The 18,243-nt window shown below is 34.8% G+C and overlaps 3 protein-coding genes across 13 annotated transcripts; 1 reads left to right on the top strand and 2 right to left on the bottom strand.

Moving 5' to 3' along the window:
* Positions 1-96: 96 nt before the first annotated feature.
* On the bottom strand, positions 97-3,825 carry LOC104776043 (putative pentatricopeptide repeat-containing protein At1g19290). The gene is made up of 2 exons (XM_010500041.3): positions 417-3,825; positions 97-301 (listed from the first exon to the last, which is right to left on the bottom strand). Exon 1 carries the CDS (start codon positions 3,417-3,419, stop codon positions 723-725), a length of 2,697 nt encoding a protein of 898 aa, XP_010498343.2. The 5' UTR covers positions 3,420-3,825; the 3' UTR covers positions 97-301; positions 417-722.
* On the bottom strand, positions 3,660-7,733 carry LOC104776042 (protein DA1). Of its 4 annotated transcripts, none has more exons than XM_087508654.1 (11): positions 6,719-7,733; positions 6,249-6,457; positions 5,989-6,082; positions 5,655-5,883; positions 5,436-5,556; positions 5,254-5,337; positions 5,009-5,128; positions 4,696-4,908; positions 4,413-4,594; positions 4,277-4,335; positions 3,660-4,175 (listed from the first exon to the last, which is right to left on the bottom strand). In XM_087508654.1, exons 2-11 carry the CDS (start codon positions 6,399-6,401, stop codon positions 3,856-3,858), a joined length of 1,575 nt encoding a protein of 524 aa, XP_087364780.1. In that variant the 5' UTR covers positions 6,402-6,457; positions 6,719-7,733; the 3' UTR covers positions 3,660-3,855. The 4 variants fall into 4 exon arrangements, with proteins under 4 accessions (XP_087364780.1, XP_087364781.1, XP_087364782.1 ...); XM_087508655.1 differs by having other exon boundaries at positions 7,155-7,428; XM_087508656.1 differs by having other exon boundaries at positions 5,009-5,093; positions 6,719-7,378.
* Positions 7,734-9,402: 1,669 nt separating this feature from the next.
* LOC104776041 (3-oxoacyl-[acyl-carrier-protein] synthase II, chloroplastic) lies at positions 9,403-13,879 on the top strand. 8 transcript variants are annotated; one of them, XM_087508648.1, is made up of 15 exons: positions 9,481-10,008; positions 10,109-10,305; positions 10,414-10,617; positions 10,809-10,919; positions 11,000-11,095; positions 11,196-11,241; positions 11,330-11,409; positions 11,653-11,707; positions 11,812-11,880; positions 12,146-12,230; positions 12,455-12,609; positions 12,737-12,817; positions 12,954-13,013; positions 13,089-13,261; positions 13,518-13,879. In XM_087508648.1, exons 1-8 carry the CDS (start codon positions 9,714-9,716, stop codon positions 11,689-11,691), a joined length of 1,068 nt encoding a protein of 355 aa, XP_087364774.1. In that variant the 5' UTR covers positions 9,481-9,713; the 3' UTR covers positions 11,692-11,707; positions 11,812-11,880; positions 12,146-12,230; positions 12,455-12,609; positions 12,737-12,817; positions 12,954-13,013; positions 13,089-13,261; positions 13,518-13,879. The 8 variants fall into 8 exon arrangements, with proteins under 8 accessions (XP_010498338.1, XP_087364774.1, XP_087364775.1 ...); XM_087508649.1 differs by having other exon boundaries at positions 12,689-12,817; XM_087508650.1 differs by having other exon boundaries at positions 11,504-11,707.
* The last annotated feature ends 4,364 nt before the right edge of the window (positions 13,880-18,243 follow it).

Raw genomic sequence — 18,243 nt, 5'->3', positions numbered from 1 at the left:
GGCAGATCAAAAAGACAATCAAAGGTAGGTTTGTAAGTTGTTCACATTCTAATAAAGAAAGAGAGGTGGCTCGTCAATTCAGTCACTAGGCTTGAGTTGATCTGAAGCAACTTACTTATTAATCAATCACATTTATTACATTAAACATCATATGGTACATATATATGATCAGAGTCTTATCTCGCTCAGTAAGGAACAAGAACAACCATGATATGGAGAGCTTACTGGTCTGATCTGTTGATCAGCTTATTTTAGCCCAGTGACTGATATCATCAGATCGTTTGGCCTCTCTATCTAACACCTGACAAAGACAACCAATATTCTCAGTTTTGATTCATATCCTAAAAACTAACGCTTGTCAAAGAAAGAACATGATTCACCTAAAATATTCTTGAACAAGTGTAACGCGTGCATACCTTAGGCCGCTCTAAACTTCAGGATCCATGAATGTGATGTCCCATATCTTGATAACGTCAAGGATCAGAAGAAAAGGCCGATAAATTTCAATCCAAGTGATGGATTTTTTTGGCAGAAGGCTCACAATCTCAAATGATCTTGAGACAATACATTGTTTTCTTGAAGTATACAATCATATCCCCACATCAATGGAGGAAACTCTTAGTAGCCTCCATTCCTGTTTACCCATCCATCACTCATAGCAACATCAAAACCTCTGAAGTGATGTTTCAAAGAGTTTTACAAGAGGTAAGCAATACTCGTCATCAGATTACTGCTTCAGAAACTGTCCTAACATCATAAGGCTCATACGGATTGATTTCCATCATTCCTGTAATCCCTGATTTGATAACCGGATCAAAAACCTCTTGATCAGAGGATCTTCTCATCAAGCCTTTCTCAATCATTTTTTCTTTTAAACGCATAGCTTCAGCAACATCACCACTTTTAATCAGTCCGTCAATCAATGTGTTATAGGTAATAGCATTAGGAGTTATGCCCTTCTGAGGAAGCTTACGTAAAAGCCTCTGAGCACGATCTACATTCCCCAACTTGCACAAGCCTTTTATCAAAGCGTTGTATGTAACAATGTTCGGGATAATACCTTTTAGAGACATCTCATCCCTCAGGCTAAAAGCTTCATTTATATCACCATCAATAGCACATCCGTGAATTAGGATCGTATATGTGTATTCATCTGGAATAAACCCACCACTAAATAGTAAATCCGAGAAGAGCTTTCGAGCATCCTTGAGTTTCCCAGCTTTACAGAGACCTGAGAGAGCAACATTGTAAACAATATAATTGGGGACTAAGAGCTTCTTAGGAGTACTATCCTCGAGAGAATCAGCGATTTTTTGTGTTTTAAGACACGTAACTGCATTGGGCTCAAGAAACTGTTTCAAGCTCTGGTAACCGGGAAGAAGCAGATCAAAGTCCACAATCTTCTGCAATAGCAAACAAGCCTCGTCGATCTTATTAAGCCGAAACAAACTGTTTGCAATCTTGCTGCAAATATTCACATTTAAGGCAATTCCTTTCTCTATCATCTCAAAACATGTAGCGTATGCTTTATCCATCATTCCAATATTGCACCAGCCGGTAATAAGAGCACCATATGTAGCAACAGTAGGAGTTAATCCTCTTGCGCGTAGCTCGATTACAAGATCTGCTACTTTATTCAAGTGTCTATACTTGAAAGCACCAGATATCAGAGTGTTATACAATTCTATGGTGGGGAAGATTCCTTTCCTTTCCATAGAATCTTTAACCTCAAAAGCTTCTTTCAAGTTTCCAACTTTATAATACCCGTGACTCAACGCCTGATATGTTTGCACATCTGGCTTACATCTGAACTTGTTCACATTATCTAAAATCTCTTTGGCTTTATTGACCTTCTCCATTTTACATAGCCCAGTGATCATTACGTTTAAGGTTACTGTATCTGTCAATTGACCTCTTGCTAAGACATTCTCCCACAGCTTCATAGCTTCGTCAAAATTTCCAAGCTTGAACAATGCTTCGAGTAGAGTGCTACAGCTAATCTCATCAACGATTACGCCTCTCTTTAGCATCATCTTCCAAAGACTCAAAACATCATGAAAAGCACCAACCCGACTATAACCTTTAAGAAGTATATTGTAAGTCATAACTGTTGGTACAACTTCTTTTTCACACATTCGATCACAAAGCTTTAAAGCCTCGTCAACATGACCAGCCTTGCAATATCCGTCCACAAGGGTATTGTATGTATGATGATCTGGTTTCAAGCTCCAGTCGTTCATCCGCATAAATATTTGTTCTGCTTCGAGTAATTGACCAGATTTGCAATACCCATTGATCAAGGAGTTACAAATGGTTGTATTTGTTTTTACTCCCATCTCCATCATATCATCATGAACCCTGACAGCCTCAAGTATTTTACCACTACGACAATATCCATCTATCAATACACCATACATATGCTGATCTGCAACAAGTTTATTTTCCTTTACCGATTCAAACACCTGTTCTGCTTCCTCCATCAACCCCTTTTTACAATAACCCTTGATCAACGAAGTATACGTAACAACGTTCCTAGATACCCCGCTCTCAGACATCAAACTCAATACTTTTGTCATTCCCTCAACATCTCCGATCATAGCATACCCATTGATCAAACTATTATAAGTTACCACATTCAGCTCCAAACCCAATGAAATCTCCATCTGTTTAGCATAGTCCATGGCTTTATCAACTTTCCCACTTCTACAGTAAGCATTAACAACAATACTACAAGTAAACACATCCGGAGAAACCCCAAAGCTAATCATCTGATCATAAACATGTAAAGCCACAAAATTTTCACCTTTCTTGACCAAATTGCTCAATAGGCTGTTACAAGACAGCAAACTAGGGACTCGTCCATAGCTTCCCATGTTGTCAAACACATGTAAAGCGTTCTTAACCATACCCTTCTCTGCATAAACTTTGAGTATCATGTCAAAGACTGTAGGAGAGAACGAAAACTCCTTGAAAACTCGAACGAGCTCGGCCCAGACAACGAAACCCGAGTGATTAAGAGCAACCAATTCACATATATACGATTTCGTTAGATCGTACAATCTAGCTCTAGACAATATGTGAACCATTTTACAATAAGACTTGTAATCAGGGCGAAACTTTTGCTGCTTTGAAGCTAAATTGAAAATCTCGAGACATGCCTCAGGGTTAAGTCTCAATCTACGGAGGAGAGAGTTGAGGAGTACATCAGAGAAATCGAGAGAGAGATCATGTAGAGCATCGTACCTGCCAAGCACGAGAAGACGTGAGACCCGGTCGAGTAATTCGGGTCGAATTGGCCCGTTTCCTCCTCGAAGCCCGCGGCGAAAGTTTCTCGAGGCTTCGGAGGAGAATCTACGAGTATAGATAAGTGGAAGCAACTGATAGGCAACAACAACGCGTGCCGGAGACCTTCGGAGCATTTATGAAAATTTCGTTATCGGTTGATTAAACTTGGAGCCCATTGAACTTGTGACCTCAAAGTTCCGGTCTTTAGCCTTTTAGTGTTACAGTTCGTCGACGATTGACGACGATACGTCGGCGAGCAAGAGTGAGAGTGTGAAGGAGAAACCTTTAAAATTGGTACTTGATTCGGTTTATCTGGTTTCGGTTCGATTTGTATTGTAGGGCATTGGTTCGGGTTTGGTAACTTGAGAGCATTGTTACAAAGAAAACTCTGAATCTGATTCTGATGGATGAATACAAAAGAATCATGGAATGAGATGACAGAAAAGAATATGGTTGAGAGTTCATCTTTCCACCAAAAAGAATATAAAAGCATATATAAATCTACTGAGAGGATCCTATAAATAAATAAAAAACCCAATCAAAAGCAAAAGACTTGTCAATTTTGGGTTTTTAAACCGGGAATCTACCGGTCATCTGTATATGCTCAAGTGTTTTTCGTAAACCGTACTTGTGAACCGCTAACCGTCCAGCCCTGAACCCGTCTCCATAAACCGGAGAAGCATCAGATTCTATCTGGTGCTTGAAAAACTCACCAAGCTTCCTTTCGTACTGAGACCTTGGTCCCTTCTTCAATCCTTGAGAAGAAGATGATGATGATGATGATGCAACATTGCTGTTACTTAAACCAGCAGCTAACTCAGCTTCTAACCACTTATGAGCCATCACTTGACATATACCTTCTTCAACATCTTGGCTCAGCGTTCCGAATCCTTTTTAAGACCACAAAAGTAGTTGCGCAAACACAGTTATCAGCAATACGAAACAAGAGAAAGAAGCAGTAAACTAAGAAGTAAAAGAGTAAGAGACTGACCTTTGAGGCGCATCCATGCGTGCATCATCTCGTGGGCTAAAATCGAACCAGTGAGTAACCTATACAAATTCAGTAAAACTGTCAGTGTGGACCGTGACATCAGATTAATCCAGTGGGAGCAAAAAGAGTCTCTTACCTAGGGAGCCCGAATAAGATGAGAATGGCAGTAACTTCGCATTGCCGTGTTAACTTGTAAGGCTCTGTAACCATATTCCCAGCCCAATTTCCTGTGCCATGCTTTGATCGCTTTCTTACAGTACTAACAGTTTGTTCTTCTGACAGGCAGAGTCCTCTTGTTTCTGGCATGTGATAGTGACCCTAAGAAGCATAATGAAATAATAAACTACTTTAGAAAAAGCAGACAGTGATGATAATTACAAGTTTAAGCTTAGTATTGGCGAAGTTTTTTATTTACTTACATTCTTTTCACCTTCTCTTGCTTCGTTGAGTGCTTGCCTCTCAACCAAGAGGAGTGGAACTTCTTGCTCTACCTTCATGTTAAGTCCTTCATAGAATTCTTGTATTTGCAAGTAAAGAGGTTGGCATTGAATGGTGTCCATGACCGCTGAGTCCAAACACTCGAGGCAAAGTTTCCGTCCATCGTTAAGTTCAACATATCTCGTATTCCGTGGCTACAAAATAAAGCGAAGTTGTCAATTTCCGGCCACATAATGTGTTAATTTTGAGTAGAAGATGTATATTTGGGGACATTTAGGGGAGAGGAGATTCCACCTCCATTCTTTCACAACTGCAACATCTTGGGGTAGCATCATGTTCGTGAGAAGGGCAATACTTCTGAACCCAAAAAGGATGTGCCCTATATTCAATAAGACCAGCAGGATTTGTTGGAATCTGTTCAAAATTTTACAATCGGAAAAAAAGAAAGCAACAGATGATAAGTGCAAGATCCGAAAAAAAAACAACACATTGTATATATATGGGCTATAATGGTAGAAAAGGCAAAGAGATTTACATACAAAGTGGCTGCAGACATCACATTTTGGATGATATCTCTCCCTGTAACAAGCCTTGTGAAAAGGGTAGTTCCCTGATGTAGAAAACTATAAGAAAAAAAGGGAAACACATTACGAATAAAATCTATAGGTTAAGTACACCGGATAACAAATGAAGAGAATAATATGGAAGAGCTTGGTCTAACCTCGTACTCAGAAATTGGCTGACTGCAGCCGTAACATCTAAAACATTCTGGATGCCATAGTGAATTAAGGCAATTTAGAAATCTTCCATGACCAATCTCCATATTGCAGCCAGCACAAATCCTATGCAGACAAGTTGTTGACAAGTTATTTGGCTGGACAGACACTAACTGATGATCACCAAAATTAGGCCAGCTTATAATGGTTGGCTATTTTACTACCTGAAATCCGTTTGAAAAGTAATAGGTCTTGGATAATAAATATCTCCATTTGCATATACATTTCCTCCTCCTCCATAGATATGCCCATTCCCATATAAATCTCCAGTCCCATATGCATTCCCATTATCATATGCACTTCCATTTTTGTAATGCGGTGAATTCCCAACTGCCATACTTTCTTGTAAGGCTCTAGCAAGTTGCTCATCTTCATCCACCGTCGGGTATTTCCCTGTGTCCATTATTTGTTTTAAAATTTTTAGCAGAACAAATCTGACAAACAGAATTAAGTCTTGATACTTTCTGTCTGGTTAAACAATCCGGAAAATGGACTCACCGCTTACACTACTTGTCTGTTCTTGATTCTCTTGTAAAAGAGACAATGCAATTGCACGGTCTATTTCTTCATTTTCCTGGTCATTAGATGTATCCTAGGAAAGAAAAAGGCACAGAATCTGAACAATACAAACCAGAGCTATGTATAATCCAAGAAACCATCAACTGTGTGTGTGTGTGTTTTTTTCAGTACTTCAAGATCTCCAAACCCAGAAGTAAACAATAATGGAAAAAAACAGTAAGCATCAGCATCATACTAACCTCAGAGGTAGATGGTTCTTGTGTATGAGATTCATCATGATCAGCATCTGTATCAGCACTAGGCCCATCATTAGGATAATTCCCATAATAGTGGTCATTCCCAACCCGGAACCTTTGGTTAGAGCCTTTGAAGATCTTGTTAAACCAGCCCATTTTTTTTGCTTAACAAACTATCTGCTCATAGACAATGCAGGAGGTTCTTTTCAAACCTGCAAAAATAGTCGAAATCTCTGATTCAGCAAAACTAATTCAGACTAAAAACCCAAAACAAAGTTGCTTAACTAGCTTGGTTTCCAAACATCAAACGCCACAGAACAGCAATATTTTTGAATCTATGATTAAAACCCTAAAGACCTGCAACTATGAAAAGCTCGAAACGAAATTTGAAAAAACAAAAACCCCACGAAATCAGAATCCAAAGATGGAATAATCAAATAAATTCAGCTAAAAAGAAGCTATATAGGTCGTACCTTGAGAAAAACCTGGATCCCAAGAAGCTATAAGTATAAGCAACCCCAAAAAAAAAAAAAAAAAAAAAAAATCCTATATTTAAGGTCTCTCTGGGCTATTTGATACGAAATGATCTTAATCAAAGAAAACTGCAAGAACAAAAGAATCTCAAAAAATGGACTCTTTACTTTTCCTTTTCTTCAAATATTGGGGGAGAATCTAAGAATCTACAACATGTGGGTAGAAGAAGAAAAGAAAAGACTAAAGAAGAAAAGGAAACAAAAAAAAAAAGGAATTTAAACTTTAAAAAAAAAAAAAAAACAATATATAGAGATTAGAGAGAAAGAAGGTAACTTTGACAAAATCAATGTCTTAAGTAATAACACGAATAAACCCAGAATGTGCTTCAATTCAATTCTACGCTAATTTCAAAGTCAAAATATTTGGTGCACTCACACAACCAAAAATAATAATGATAAAAATCGGATTTTTATTTCATCAGGATCACGAAGAAGAAGAAGAAGAAGACTTGTATTTGAGAATTTTGGAACACGAAGATCCAGATGAGCAATTAATTAAAAAAAAAAGTCTCCGCGTCGGAAGTTTTGGTCGTTGAGCTCGTCGTCTTCTTACAGGAACCAAACAAAACAAAAAAAACGTTCACGACGCTTGTCCGAAATAATAATAATTAGAGAGATGGAAAGACAAATAATAAAAATAATACTGTAATAATTTTTTTAAAAAGTCAAGTTTGTGTGTTTCTATCAATTTTGCATTTTACGCAAATATCTAGATATTTAGTATTTAAATATAGTTTAATTATTGCTTGAAGCCTTAAACCAAATCATTTATACAAGTCGTAACGCATTTTTTTTCCGGATGTTCAAGGTTCTAAAAACATTAGTATACTAATAATATGTTTTGGTTAACACATTATTAACGCAGAAAGCTAGGAAAAAGGAAAGATAAATCAGAAAGTTGGAAAAAAATGTCAGTAGAATAAAAGGAAAGAATAAGATAATGGAAAGATAAATCACATATTAATGAATTAGTGATGTTATTTACTTATATTCCATATCAAAAGGTGACAACAAAGGAAAAGAAAAAAAAAAGTGGAAGAAAACATTAGGAAAAAGTTGGTGAGGCGTGGTTCTATTTTACAAAAAAAGCGTATTACGAGCCAACTTAAGAAATTTTATATTATAAAAAGAGAACTTTAAAATGGAAAGGAAGTAGTATTAGAGTAAAAGAAACTGAAAAGGCAAATTTTTTTTTTTTTCAAAAAGTAAAGTTCAATCATGTTACCATAGTTGTTTAGTATTTAATTATCTAACGTAGTCTAGTAATATACACGTACGAGTACGATAAACGATGTTTACATTACATGAATTTATAAAATATAACTACTGTATATGTCAATCAATGTGATTAAACAATACTAATCCGGTGATTTTGGTAACGTCACGGTTTGCTTCTTTTATACACTCGCGGAAGTTACGGTGACTACGGATAGCGATACTTTATATGGGGCTTTCATGGGCCCATTATTATTTATTGGCTTTATAAGCCCATACATATGCAACACATTCATTACAAAACATCTGGTTTTGAGTTTTACATTCAAAATAGAGAAACAAACATACTCATTCAATACAAGACCGGTGTCCATAAACCACCAAGTCACCAACTGTCCACGGTCTCATCATTCTTTAATTTATAAAAATGGGATTCTACTGTCTCTTCCTTCGATTAAACCGAGGTGAAACTATAAATCGAATTTGATTAGTACTGCTTTTAATATTTAGAGATGTGCAAAATAACTTTAATTTACTGAAAATCTCTACTTAAAATAAAATTATTTTGATGTAAATATGAAAAAAATAAAATTGTTCCGGTCGTTCGTTATATCTATCTATATATACATTTTTGGAGACATTTAACAAATAAATCTTGAAGTTGGAACTTATTTACAATCATGCCATTAACATTAATTTTACAATTATTTTTTATTTAAAATAATTTCAAATTTAGAATCTAACTTAAGAAGATTTTCTTCTAACTAAATTTCCAAAAATACCAGACCAACACCCATTAACATTAAATATAAAATATTTAATTAATCTATTTTTTAAAAAACTGTTGATAATAACTTATTTTTTGTGTATTTGAAAGCCAAGTGATTAAATTGTTGATAATAACTTTAATTTTTTTAAAAAATTGGGGGCTAAACTAACACAAATTGTTAAAAAAAAATTACTTCTTCACCGAAGTGTTTTTCTGTAGCTAATATATTAATATATAGATTTTCGATCCATACTAATAAGAAACAATTGATATAAATCAAACTTTACAAAAAAAATACTCCACCATTTTAATCGACTTGCACAACTATAATTACAAAAGTGTTAAATGATATAGAGATATAACAACCAAAATTACAAACAAATTATAGTATACTTATAAAAAATAAAATATATTATGTAATATTATTATCTCTACATTGTAAATGAAAAAAAAAATCACAAAAAGTATAATTGTTGACTAAATAAAATTTAATGAATAATAAGGATATTTTAACTTGTATATAATAAACTACTATATGTAAACAATAGAAATTATACACTATGTAATATATTGATGTAAAACTATAGTAGATTAAAAATAAAAAATATATTATATACATAGAATAGATAGTTAATATAATAAATAAATTTTATTTTGTATTTCTAAAAAAAAATATGGTGAATATCTAGTAATATAACATTTTTTAATTCTATTTTTCTCTCACTCTCTGGCTTCTCTGTTGTTCTCGGAAACGACTTGGCGTCTCCACGCACAAATTCACGCATCCAGACACTTGTGAGTGAGTGAGTAAGTGTGAGAGAGGAGAGAGAGATCCGTGACTCTCATTTCATCACCACCACTCCAGAATCCATCTTTTTTCGTGCTAGATTCTCAGCCTTACAATTCACACATTTCTCTTTTATTTTCTCTCTCTAATCGTCTCCGCTGGCCATGGTGGCGGGTGCGTCTTCTTCATGTTACGCATCTCCGTTATGCGATTGGCTAGTGGGGGCTTGCATGTCCAGCGGTGGAGACCGTCTGCGTCAATCCGACACTAAGACTAGCCGCCGGAGTACACTGCTTACAAAATCCAAATGCTCCGCCTTTTCTTCTTCTACTACAAATGGATCCGCCGGTCTTGTGAGTAACTGTAACAACAATGCCTTGTCTTCCCTCTTCTTCGAATCGAATAACAACACTTACTTCAATCGAAAGCAGAGGAGATTGAATCAAGCATCTAGCTCTGGTATACCAATTCAATCACTTGTGTATTTGTTTCCATTTCCAGTCTTGGGTTCATCTATACGTGAGTGAAGAGAGTGTTGATTTGGATGGCTTTACACCAGGGCAAGTCACTCTAGAGATGGAGAAGGAAGCAACGGTTAAAAAGAAACCTCCTTTGGAGTCACGCCGCGTTGTTGTGACAGGAATGGGAGTTGAAACACCATTAGGTCATGACCCACATACCTTTTATGACAATTTGCTACAAGGCATCAGTGGTATTAGCCCTATTGAGAATTTTGACTGTTCTGCATTTCCTACTGTAAGCTTTTTATATCAAGAGCTCTTTTACAAGTTGTGTACTTTTTTTTATTTTCTTTACTAGGCTTGTTTTTTAATTGTATCTTTTCTTTGTACTGTCTTTGCCAAGAGAATTGCTGGAGAGATTAAAACCTTTTCGACAGAAGGATTGGTTGCTCCAAAACTTTCGAAAAGGATGGACAAGTTCATGCTTTATCTTCTAACCGCTGGCAAGAAAGCGCTGGCTGATGGTGGGGTAACTGAGGATGTAATGGCAGAGTTTGACAAATCCAAATGTGGAGTTTTAATTGGCTCAGCAATGGGAGGCATGAAGGTACCCCCTCCTTATTTCTTGTTTTGAACATAAATAAAAGATGAAAATACTTTTTTGGACAGAGTGTTGTTGTTGTTTAGAATCTCTACTGATTCAAGATTGTTCTTCTATATCGATTATGATTTTCAGAAAATGTAGTTTATAAATTTGTTTCTGAATATTGCATTTGCCGCTGTATTTGTGGGATACAGGTCTTCTACGATGCCCTTGAAGCTTTGAAAATCTCTTACAAGAAGATGAATCCTTTCTGTGTGCCCTTTGCAACGACCAACATGGGTTCTGCTATGCTTGCCATTGATCTGGTCTGATCAATTTTGGATACTATGTTGTAATTACCTATGGCTGCCCCTACGTATTGACCTTCTTTGTTATGATACATTAGGGATGGATGGGTCCAAACTACTCTATTTCAACTGCTTGCGCCACTGGAAATTTCTGTATTCTCAGTGCGGCAAACCACATTATTAGAGGTGAAGCTGTAAGTATCCTCGAACAACGAGGAAATTTGGTAGTATGGTAGAGTTTACGTGAGTCCACTTGTGTTTGACATTTGGTTTTTTTTTCTCTTGATCTTATAGGATGTAATGCTCTGTGGTGGCTCTGATTCAGTTATCATTCCTATAGGTGCGCACTCTTGCTTTTGTAACCATATGCTTCCCTCTGTTTCCCAACTTTGTGCCACACAAATCTTATTTCATGTGTCCCATTGCAGGGTTGGGAGGTTTTGTTGCCTGTCGGGCTCTTTCAGAGAATAATGATGATCCCACCAAAGCTTCACGTCCTTGGGATAGTGTAATTTTCCACTATTTTCGTAGTGAATTCTTTTTTTTTCTATAATGTCCTAGGAATCATCTCTTATTGTTCATTTGAATCTTAACTACTAAAGATGGTCGATCTTCAAAATGTGGGAACCTAGCCTACCCCATATAGGCTCGGACTGCATGGTCGTTCACCACCTGCCTTCTGATTTAAGCATATGTTTGAAGGGTATGCATGAAATGGTCTACCAATGATACCCATTGTAAACTAATGCAGGCAACCATGGGTGTTAACTCTCATTGTCTTGTCCCTTAAGAATTTTTGCGGACATGTATGTCCAGTGCATCTAACTCTTGTGTAGAATAATATTGAAACATATATAGTTTCAGATTATCTTCCTTTTTTTATTAAACCTGATTTTGGTTTGCTAAACAGAATCGGGATGGTTTCGTCATGGGAGAGGGAGCTGGAGTTCTGCTTTTAGAAGAACTTGAGCATGCCAAGGTTTGTCTCTTCTTTCAAATATGCAAACAAAAAACGATGCTCTTTCTATCATTGCTGATTTACCCATCTGAAATCTTGCATTTCAAGAGTTTATATTGGTTCTTGCACTATACTTTTTTCTTTTAAGTTTAATTACCTCTGTGCTTCAAACCCTTTGTATAATTTTTTTATGGTCCCAACTCTTTTCTTACTTGTCATAAAATGAAAATGTTTTTAAAGCTTTTAGTTAAGTCATTGTGAGGCTATGAAAATTATGCTGTTGCAGAGTAGAGGAGCAACTATCTACGCGGAGTTCCTTGGTGGTAGTTTCACATCTGATGCATATCACATAACCGAACCACATCCTGATGGTAGATCCCTTTTGTGTTCTAACTATCTTTATTCACTAATCCACGGCAATCTTTCTTCCTTTGTTTGCTTTTCTTTGTCTATAAAATTATAGCAATAGAATTAAGTTAACCAAGAATTGGTGGTTGCTCGAGAGCATGATTCTTAGGTTTTACTTCCCAATGGTTTTTTCTTTTTCTTTTGAACCCTTTATTTTTTTACTGAAGGAGATATCTAATATCTGCAGGTGCTGGTGTCATTCTCTGTATTGAGAAAGCATTAGCTCATGCCGGGATTTCTAAGGAAGACGTAAATTACATAAATGCTCATGCTACATCTACACCAGCTGGAGACCTTAAGGAGTACCAAGCCCTTGCTCACTGTTTTGGCCAAAATCCTGAGGTATGTTTGTTTCTCTCGTCAACTTGTTTATTTATCCGGGGAAATTTTGATTTTTGAGACAGTATTTCCTGTCTTGTAGATATGCTGATGCCTGTGTTTTCTTACGTGAACTATGACAATCTGACAGCTAAAGATAAACTCGACAAAATCTATGATCGGACACTTGCTGGGAGCTTCTGGAGCCGTGGAGGCTGTTGCAACCATTCAGGTAATGATTTCCAAGTCTAGATACATTAGTATATCTACAAGAAAGGGAATGCTGTCTAAAAAATCAAATCACCTTGGACAAATTAACAAGCTGAATGGACAAAACAATAATGTTATGCAACCTTCTTTCCCTACAGGCAATAAAGACAGGATGGGTTCATCCAAATATTAACCTGGAGAATCCAGACAAAGCAGTGGTATGTAGACAAGTTTTAGTTTGACATTGCTGGAATGATCTTTTAATACCGTAACTTCATTTCCTAATGGATCAGGATACAAAGCTGCTGGTGGGTCTTAAGAAGGAAAGACTGGATATTAAAGCAGCCTTGTCAAATTCTTTCGGGTTTGGTGGCCACAACTCCTGCATCATTTTTGCTCCGTACAAATGAAAGCCGAAAATTCCAATGCTGTCTACTCCAACTTTATCCGTGTAACTTGCTGTAAGGTATATCTTAATTTCTTCTCTTCCATTCATTTTTTTTTTCTCCTTCTTTAATGCTATCTTGGCCCATCACTGAAGCAATCTTAGATTTGTTTTGGAATAGTTTACTCCTCACCCACCATATCATTAGATAAGTCCTTGACTATTTGTTCCACAGCCTGAAACTGAATCTATAATACTTTTCTTGAACCACTATAGGGACCGGTAACATACACGTGGTTGCAAATGACTGAGTGTTTTTGGCCATGTTTTGATGCAGTGTGTGTACAAGAAGAGCCCCATATTTTTCGTAGTGTTATGGCTCATTCGACAAGGTTTCTTTAGGCAATAAAGAAGATTTTAGGAATGGGACTGATTGCGCCAAAGGGGAACATGACAGGAGGAGAACGAGCAGAGGTAGCTGACTTTGGGTTTGTCTTAAACAAATTGTTCTTTATGTATGATACATAATAGTAGTTATAATACTTCATGTCTCATTTTGTTTTGTAGTATTGAAACCTTTGAGCCACGTTCTTTTTTTACGAGAGCTCTAACCAAACATTCAACAAGTTAAGCTACTAGTACTTGTTTTCCTGTCTTCTATTTGTTCTTAAATGATCAATGAAGTTGCATATCTCTAAATGACTCTATGATTTTACTGAGTTTGAAATGGGCCTCAAGTTTATTTCTCAAGGCCCATTATTATTTCAACACTTATGCGTGCCTATATCATTTCCCATCATTGATCCCCGTAATAATGAAATGGATACCCGTAAACTATGCTTAGCATAATTCCTCTTCTTACATGTTGGGAATGTATGATTCTTTTTAGGTAGGGTTGGCAATTTTGTACAGGTAATATAACTCTGTCTCTTAGATATATAATTAAGATGATCCAGTTCTTTGATGTTGATCAAATTTATATTCACTCTGGGAATTCGATGGCTCTTGAGAATATGCTAAATGCTGTTATCATGTTACTAACTTTATACTCATATAGCTTTGATCCAAAGTTCCAACCCAACAAACCTAACTAAAGCAAGAACCTTCAAAATAGACTCTGATAAACCAAGTTTCAACTATGTTTTATTGTAAAAAAATCTAGTTCCGTACGGTAACAAAACTTTTATTTATTTATTAGGTCAAAAAACAGAAATAGTCACACATTCATGCATGTATGTAATTTAATAGTTTTTAGTAGAAGTCAAATGTTATGAAGATTTTCAAGTGCTACGAAAAATATAAGAGAAAATCAACGGTTGGTTTCCCAAAGATGAAATTTTCTTGTTAGCTATATATTTGATTAAATCGTGATCGATTGATGATGTTATAGAAAAAAAAGCATCTTCACATAGTGATCCGTTTTTAATTATGCAATGTTCTAGCTGGTTGCAGACAGAAGAAAAAAAAAAACTTTTAAACATACTTTGACGACAATGTACTTATCAACTACTATTGATCAATTAATATAACTGTTACTTTAGGATCTTAATGAAGTGTTGATTGCAGGATTGGTTGATAGTACTGTTAAAGTGTTGATTGTACTAGCAAGGAGCAAGTAGCAAGTAACATGACACAATAAAATAAAGGAACAATCACAAGAATAGACTTTGATAATATTATAAACGCTCGTAGATTGTATATGGCTATTTATTATGCATGCAACAACTAAGTATGCCCACAAAGACAAGGACACCCGCGTGAAAGTTTTACTAGTATATAAATTCGTACACAGATGATTAATTTAAACAATAAATGTTAGTTTTATATATATATATATATGTATAACCTTGCAAAAAAAAAAAAAACTGTTATGTTAATGACAAACACTGTATCATAATTGTTAATTAAAATGAGAAATTTTGAAACTATAAATACTGGAGGTAAAATTATTAGCATATTTATTTAATTTATACTAGTATCTTTGGTATTTTATATCGCTTTCTTTGTCTCTTCCTTTTTTTTTAATTGAAAAGCAGATATAAGATACTTATTAATTAGGACCACACCAAATAGACGTGCAGTTATATACTTATACGCATGTAACAAAGACAAGAAGTAAAGTAATTAAGATATCAATCGTAAGACAATTGATTCGTACCAAACAATAAAAATGATACATTGAATTCACTCTCTCCCTTTATAATTTTCTCGAACCATATTCCTAACTTTCTCTTCTCTACTTGAGTTCCAACTCCTCAATTTCTTTGTTACTTCCTCCTCTTTTTTCCATTTTATCATATCATATATTTGTATATGACTATATATACATATAAGTACTATATATATCTAACATGTATATATCTATATATCATGCTCATCATTATTGGATATTACTCATTTTAAGTGCTTTGAGTATGGAACCAACTTGACTCGGTTAATCAACCAATTAATTGTATTAAAATAAGTTTACGTGAATAATTATAAAATTTGAGACTAGTTTATTGTTTTATTACTAAAATTCTGATACTGAATAATTGACCATATATATAGTTGATTAAGTATACTTGTGTGAGTTGTGACTTGGTCACTTAGCTTTTTTGTTTTGTTTTTGTGCTTTTACGTCTGACTTGAAGATGCTCCACGTTCAGGACTAAAAGTTGTTTGGTTTACTCGGTACACATATTAATATACTACTATTGTGTTATGATGTGTATACCTAAACATTATTAACTAACTGATAAGTGATTATTCTTTATGACATGGATTAATAATATTATGTTTTTGTAGTGTTACGCATTTGACTTAGCACAAATAACATAAAATAAGGACAAATGTTTTTTGGTTTTCTTCCTACATGCATGCTAAATTGCTAAGAATACTAACAGCTATCGCAAATGACAAAAATAAGTAAATAAATAAAATAATAGAAGAACGGTCAATCCAAAAAAAAAGACTAGTCTTACTTTAGCAGAAAATTGGTCTGAATATGCGGGTATGATGAAAAGAAACATGTAAATGTAAATTCAATATATTTTATTAATTCGAAAGAAAAAAGAAAAATTTGCATAAGCACGTCAATAATGTATGGACATCTACAGATATTTGATAGAAATAATCCACATTATTTATTTTTGATCATCAATATTTTCATCTTAATCGAATTTATACTATAGTTTAGCCAATATAAACTTATCATGTAAAATGGTAACTGAATCAAATTTATTTTATTTTCTTGGTTTCATTAATATATAATGATAAAAAGAGTAAAAATAATGGTAAAATACAAAATGGTAAACGATTACAAAATTATTAAAAGAAGTAAAAAGGCAGAGAAAAGAGTTGTATACCATTTTAGAATGTAGGTGATCATAATATAAGCAGTATAACCTTATTGCATCGTGTATACGTTACCAATAAACACACATAATAAAAATGAATTTAGACTTAGTTTTCTCAAGATATATACAGTTAAGGATGATGAGTTGATGACTTACGTATTGTGAGATTCTAACCTAAAGGTAGTATAATGTGATTATACATTTCATAGTTATGGGTGAGATCTCAAAATATATATAAATAATAAGGCTAGAGGATGTCTAAAAAAAAAAAAAATTAAGGCTAGACTTTTTTTAAAACTTGCGTGGACACAAACTTAAGAATTAAGAACTTGATTGTTATTGAAATTAGATTTTAAGAATAAAGATTTAGTCCAAGATTAGTAGTCTAGAGACATGAAAAGAGACAGTAGTTAGGGCTCACATGAGCCAGACAGAAAATAAAAGATTAAAGAGTAGACCAATAATGATTAATGAAAACAAACTCACAAAGTCTATCGACCAAAGACAATTCATAGAGAGATATTAGAATTTTCTTTTTTTTATTCGTTTTTCTTGTTGATGATTAAAACTCAAGATCTTGTATTATATGGCGGCAACAGCAACACTCAAATCTTTTATATCGTCATTGTCTCATTGACGTCTTTCGATCGGGCCGGTTGGTTTACGTTTCTTTTTTTCTCTGACAGTATCATGAGTGGTGAAAATAATTATGCAATAGAGGGTTAATTTAAGTGAATGACTATGAACTTTTTTTTATGCTATTTAATAAAACTAACATATTAAGTATGTATAAAGCATTAAAAACCAACAAACACTATCATCACCCTCCAAATTACGGTATATGTGGTATGAGGAAAGATACGCAAGAATTTTCTCAGAACAAAGACTTCTGTAATGACTCTCCGATGACTAGCTTGTTGATCGAACACTAAGGGATCGCCAGCTCACTATCTATTCGGACCAGCTTCTTGTGCGGAAATCACACTACGCTCTTTGTTTGCCTCAGGCGTGGAGAACATTTTCTTTACCAATGAAGAAACAATATGTTGAGTGCTTCTGAGCGCCCGGTCAAATTACTTATTCGTAATAAAACACACACAATATTCCTTGATAAACAATTCTTTATAAGATTAAGTCTTCCGATGAATCTGCACACACATACATATAAATTTTGTTACTCAGGGGCAAAAATGATAGTAAAACAAAAAGTATTTATCGAGAGTCATATATTTACAAAGGAAGAGATTTTAGGAACGAAATTAGATCGGAATATGATGGAGTTTTTTTAATCTAATCCCTATACTTATATAATAAATTCAGTCAAGGTTATAAACTAAGAAGCTCATAATTAAATTCGAGAAGACAAAATCAAGTTAAAAAGACTATTTTAAATTTTTAACAAAAGAGAAAATATTCCATTAGACTTCTTGAAAGTACTTAGAAATTTAACACGAACGAATACTTTTTTTTTTCATGTGCACTAACACAAACAAAATACCAAGAGCGAATTGTTTAATCACAACGCACGCTTGCAGAAATTTCCTCACAACAGCCACCAAATTTCTCAACGCAAAAAAAAATTACCTTAGATATTTCAACCCGGCCACCTCCAAAACTAACTAATATTCAAAAGCACGTGCTCCCTGACAAAACCGATTCCCAACCCGACACAAGAATAACCGACCCGACCCAATAACACTATATAAATTAAGCATGTCCCATGCA

This window comes from Camelina sativa, chromosome 3, assembly GCF_030686135.1.
Source record: "Camelina sativa cultivar CO46 ecotype springtype chromosome 3, ASM3068613v1".
Lineage (NCBI taxonomy): Eukaryota > Viridiplantae > Streptophyta > Magnoliopsida > Brassicales > Brassicaceae > Camelina > Camelina sativa.
Note: the sequence above shows the minus strand (reverse complement) of the source record. Positions and strands in the feature narration are given on the sequence as shown.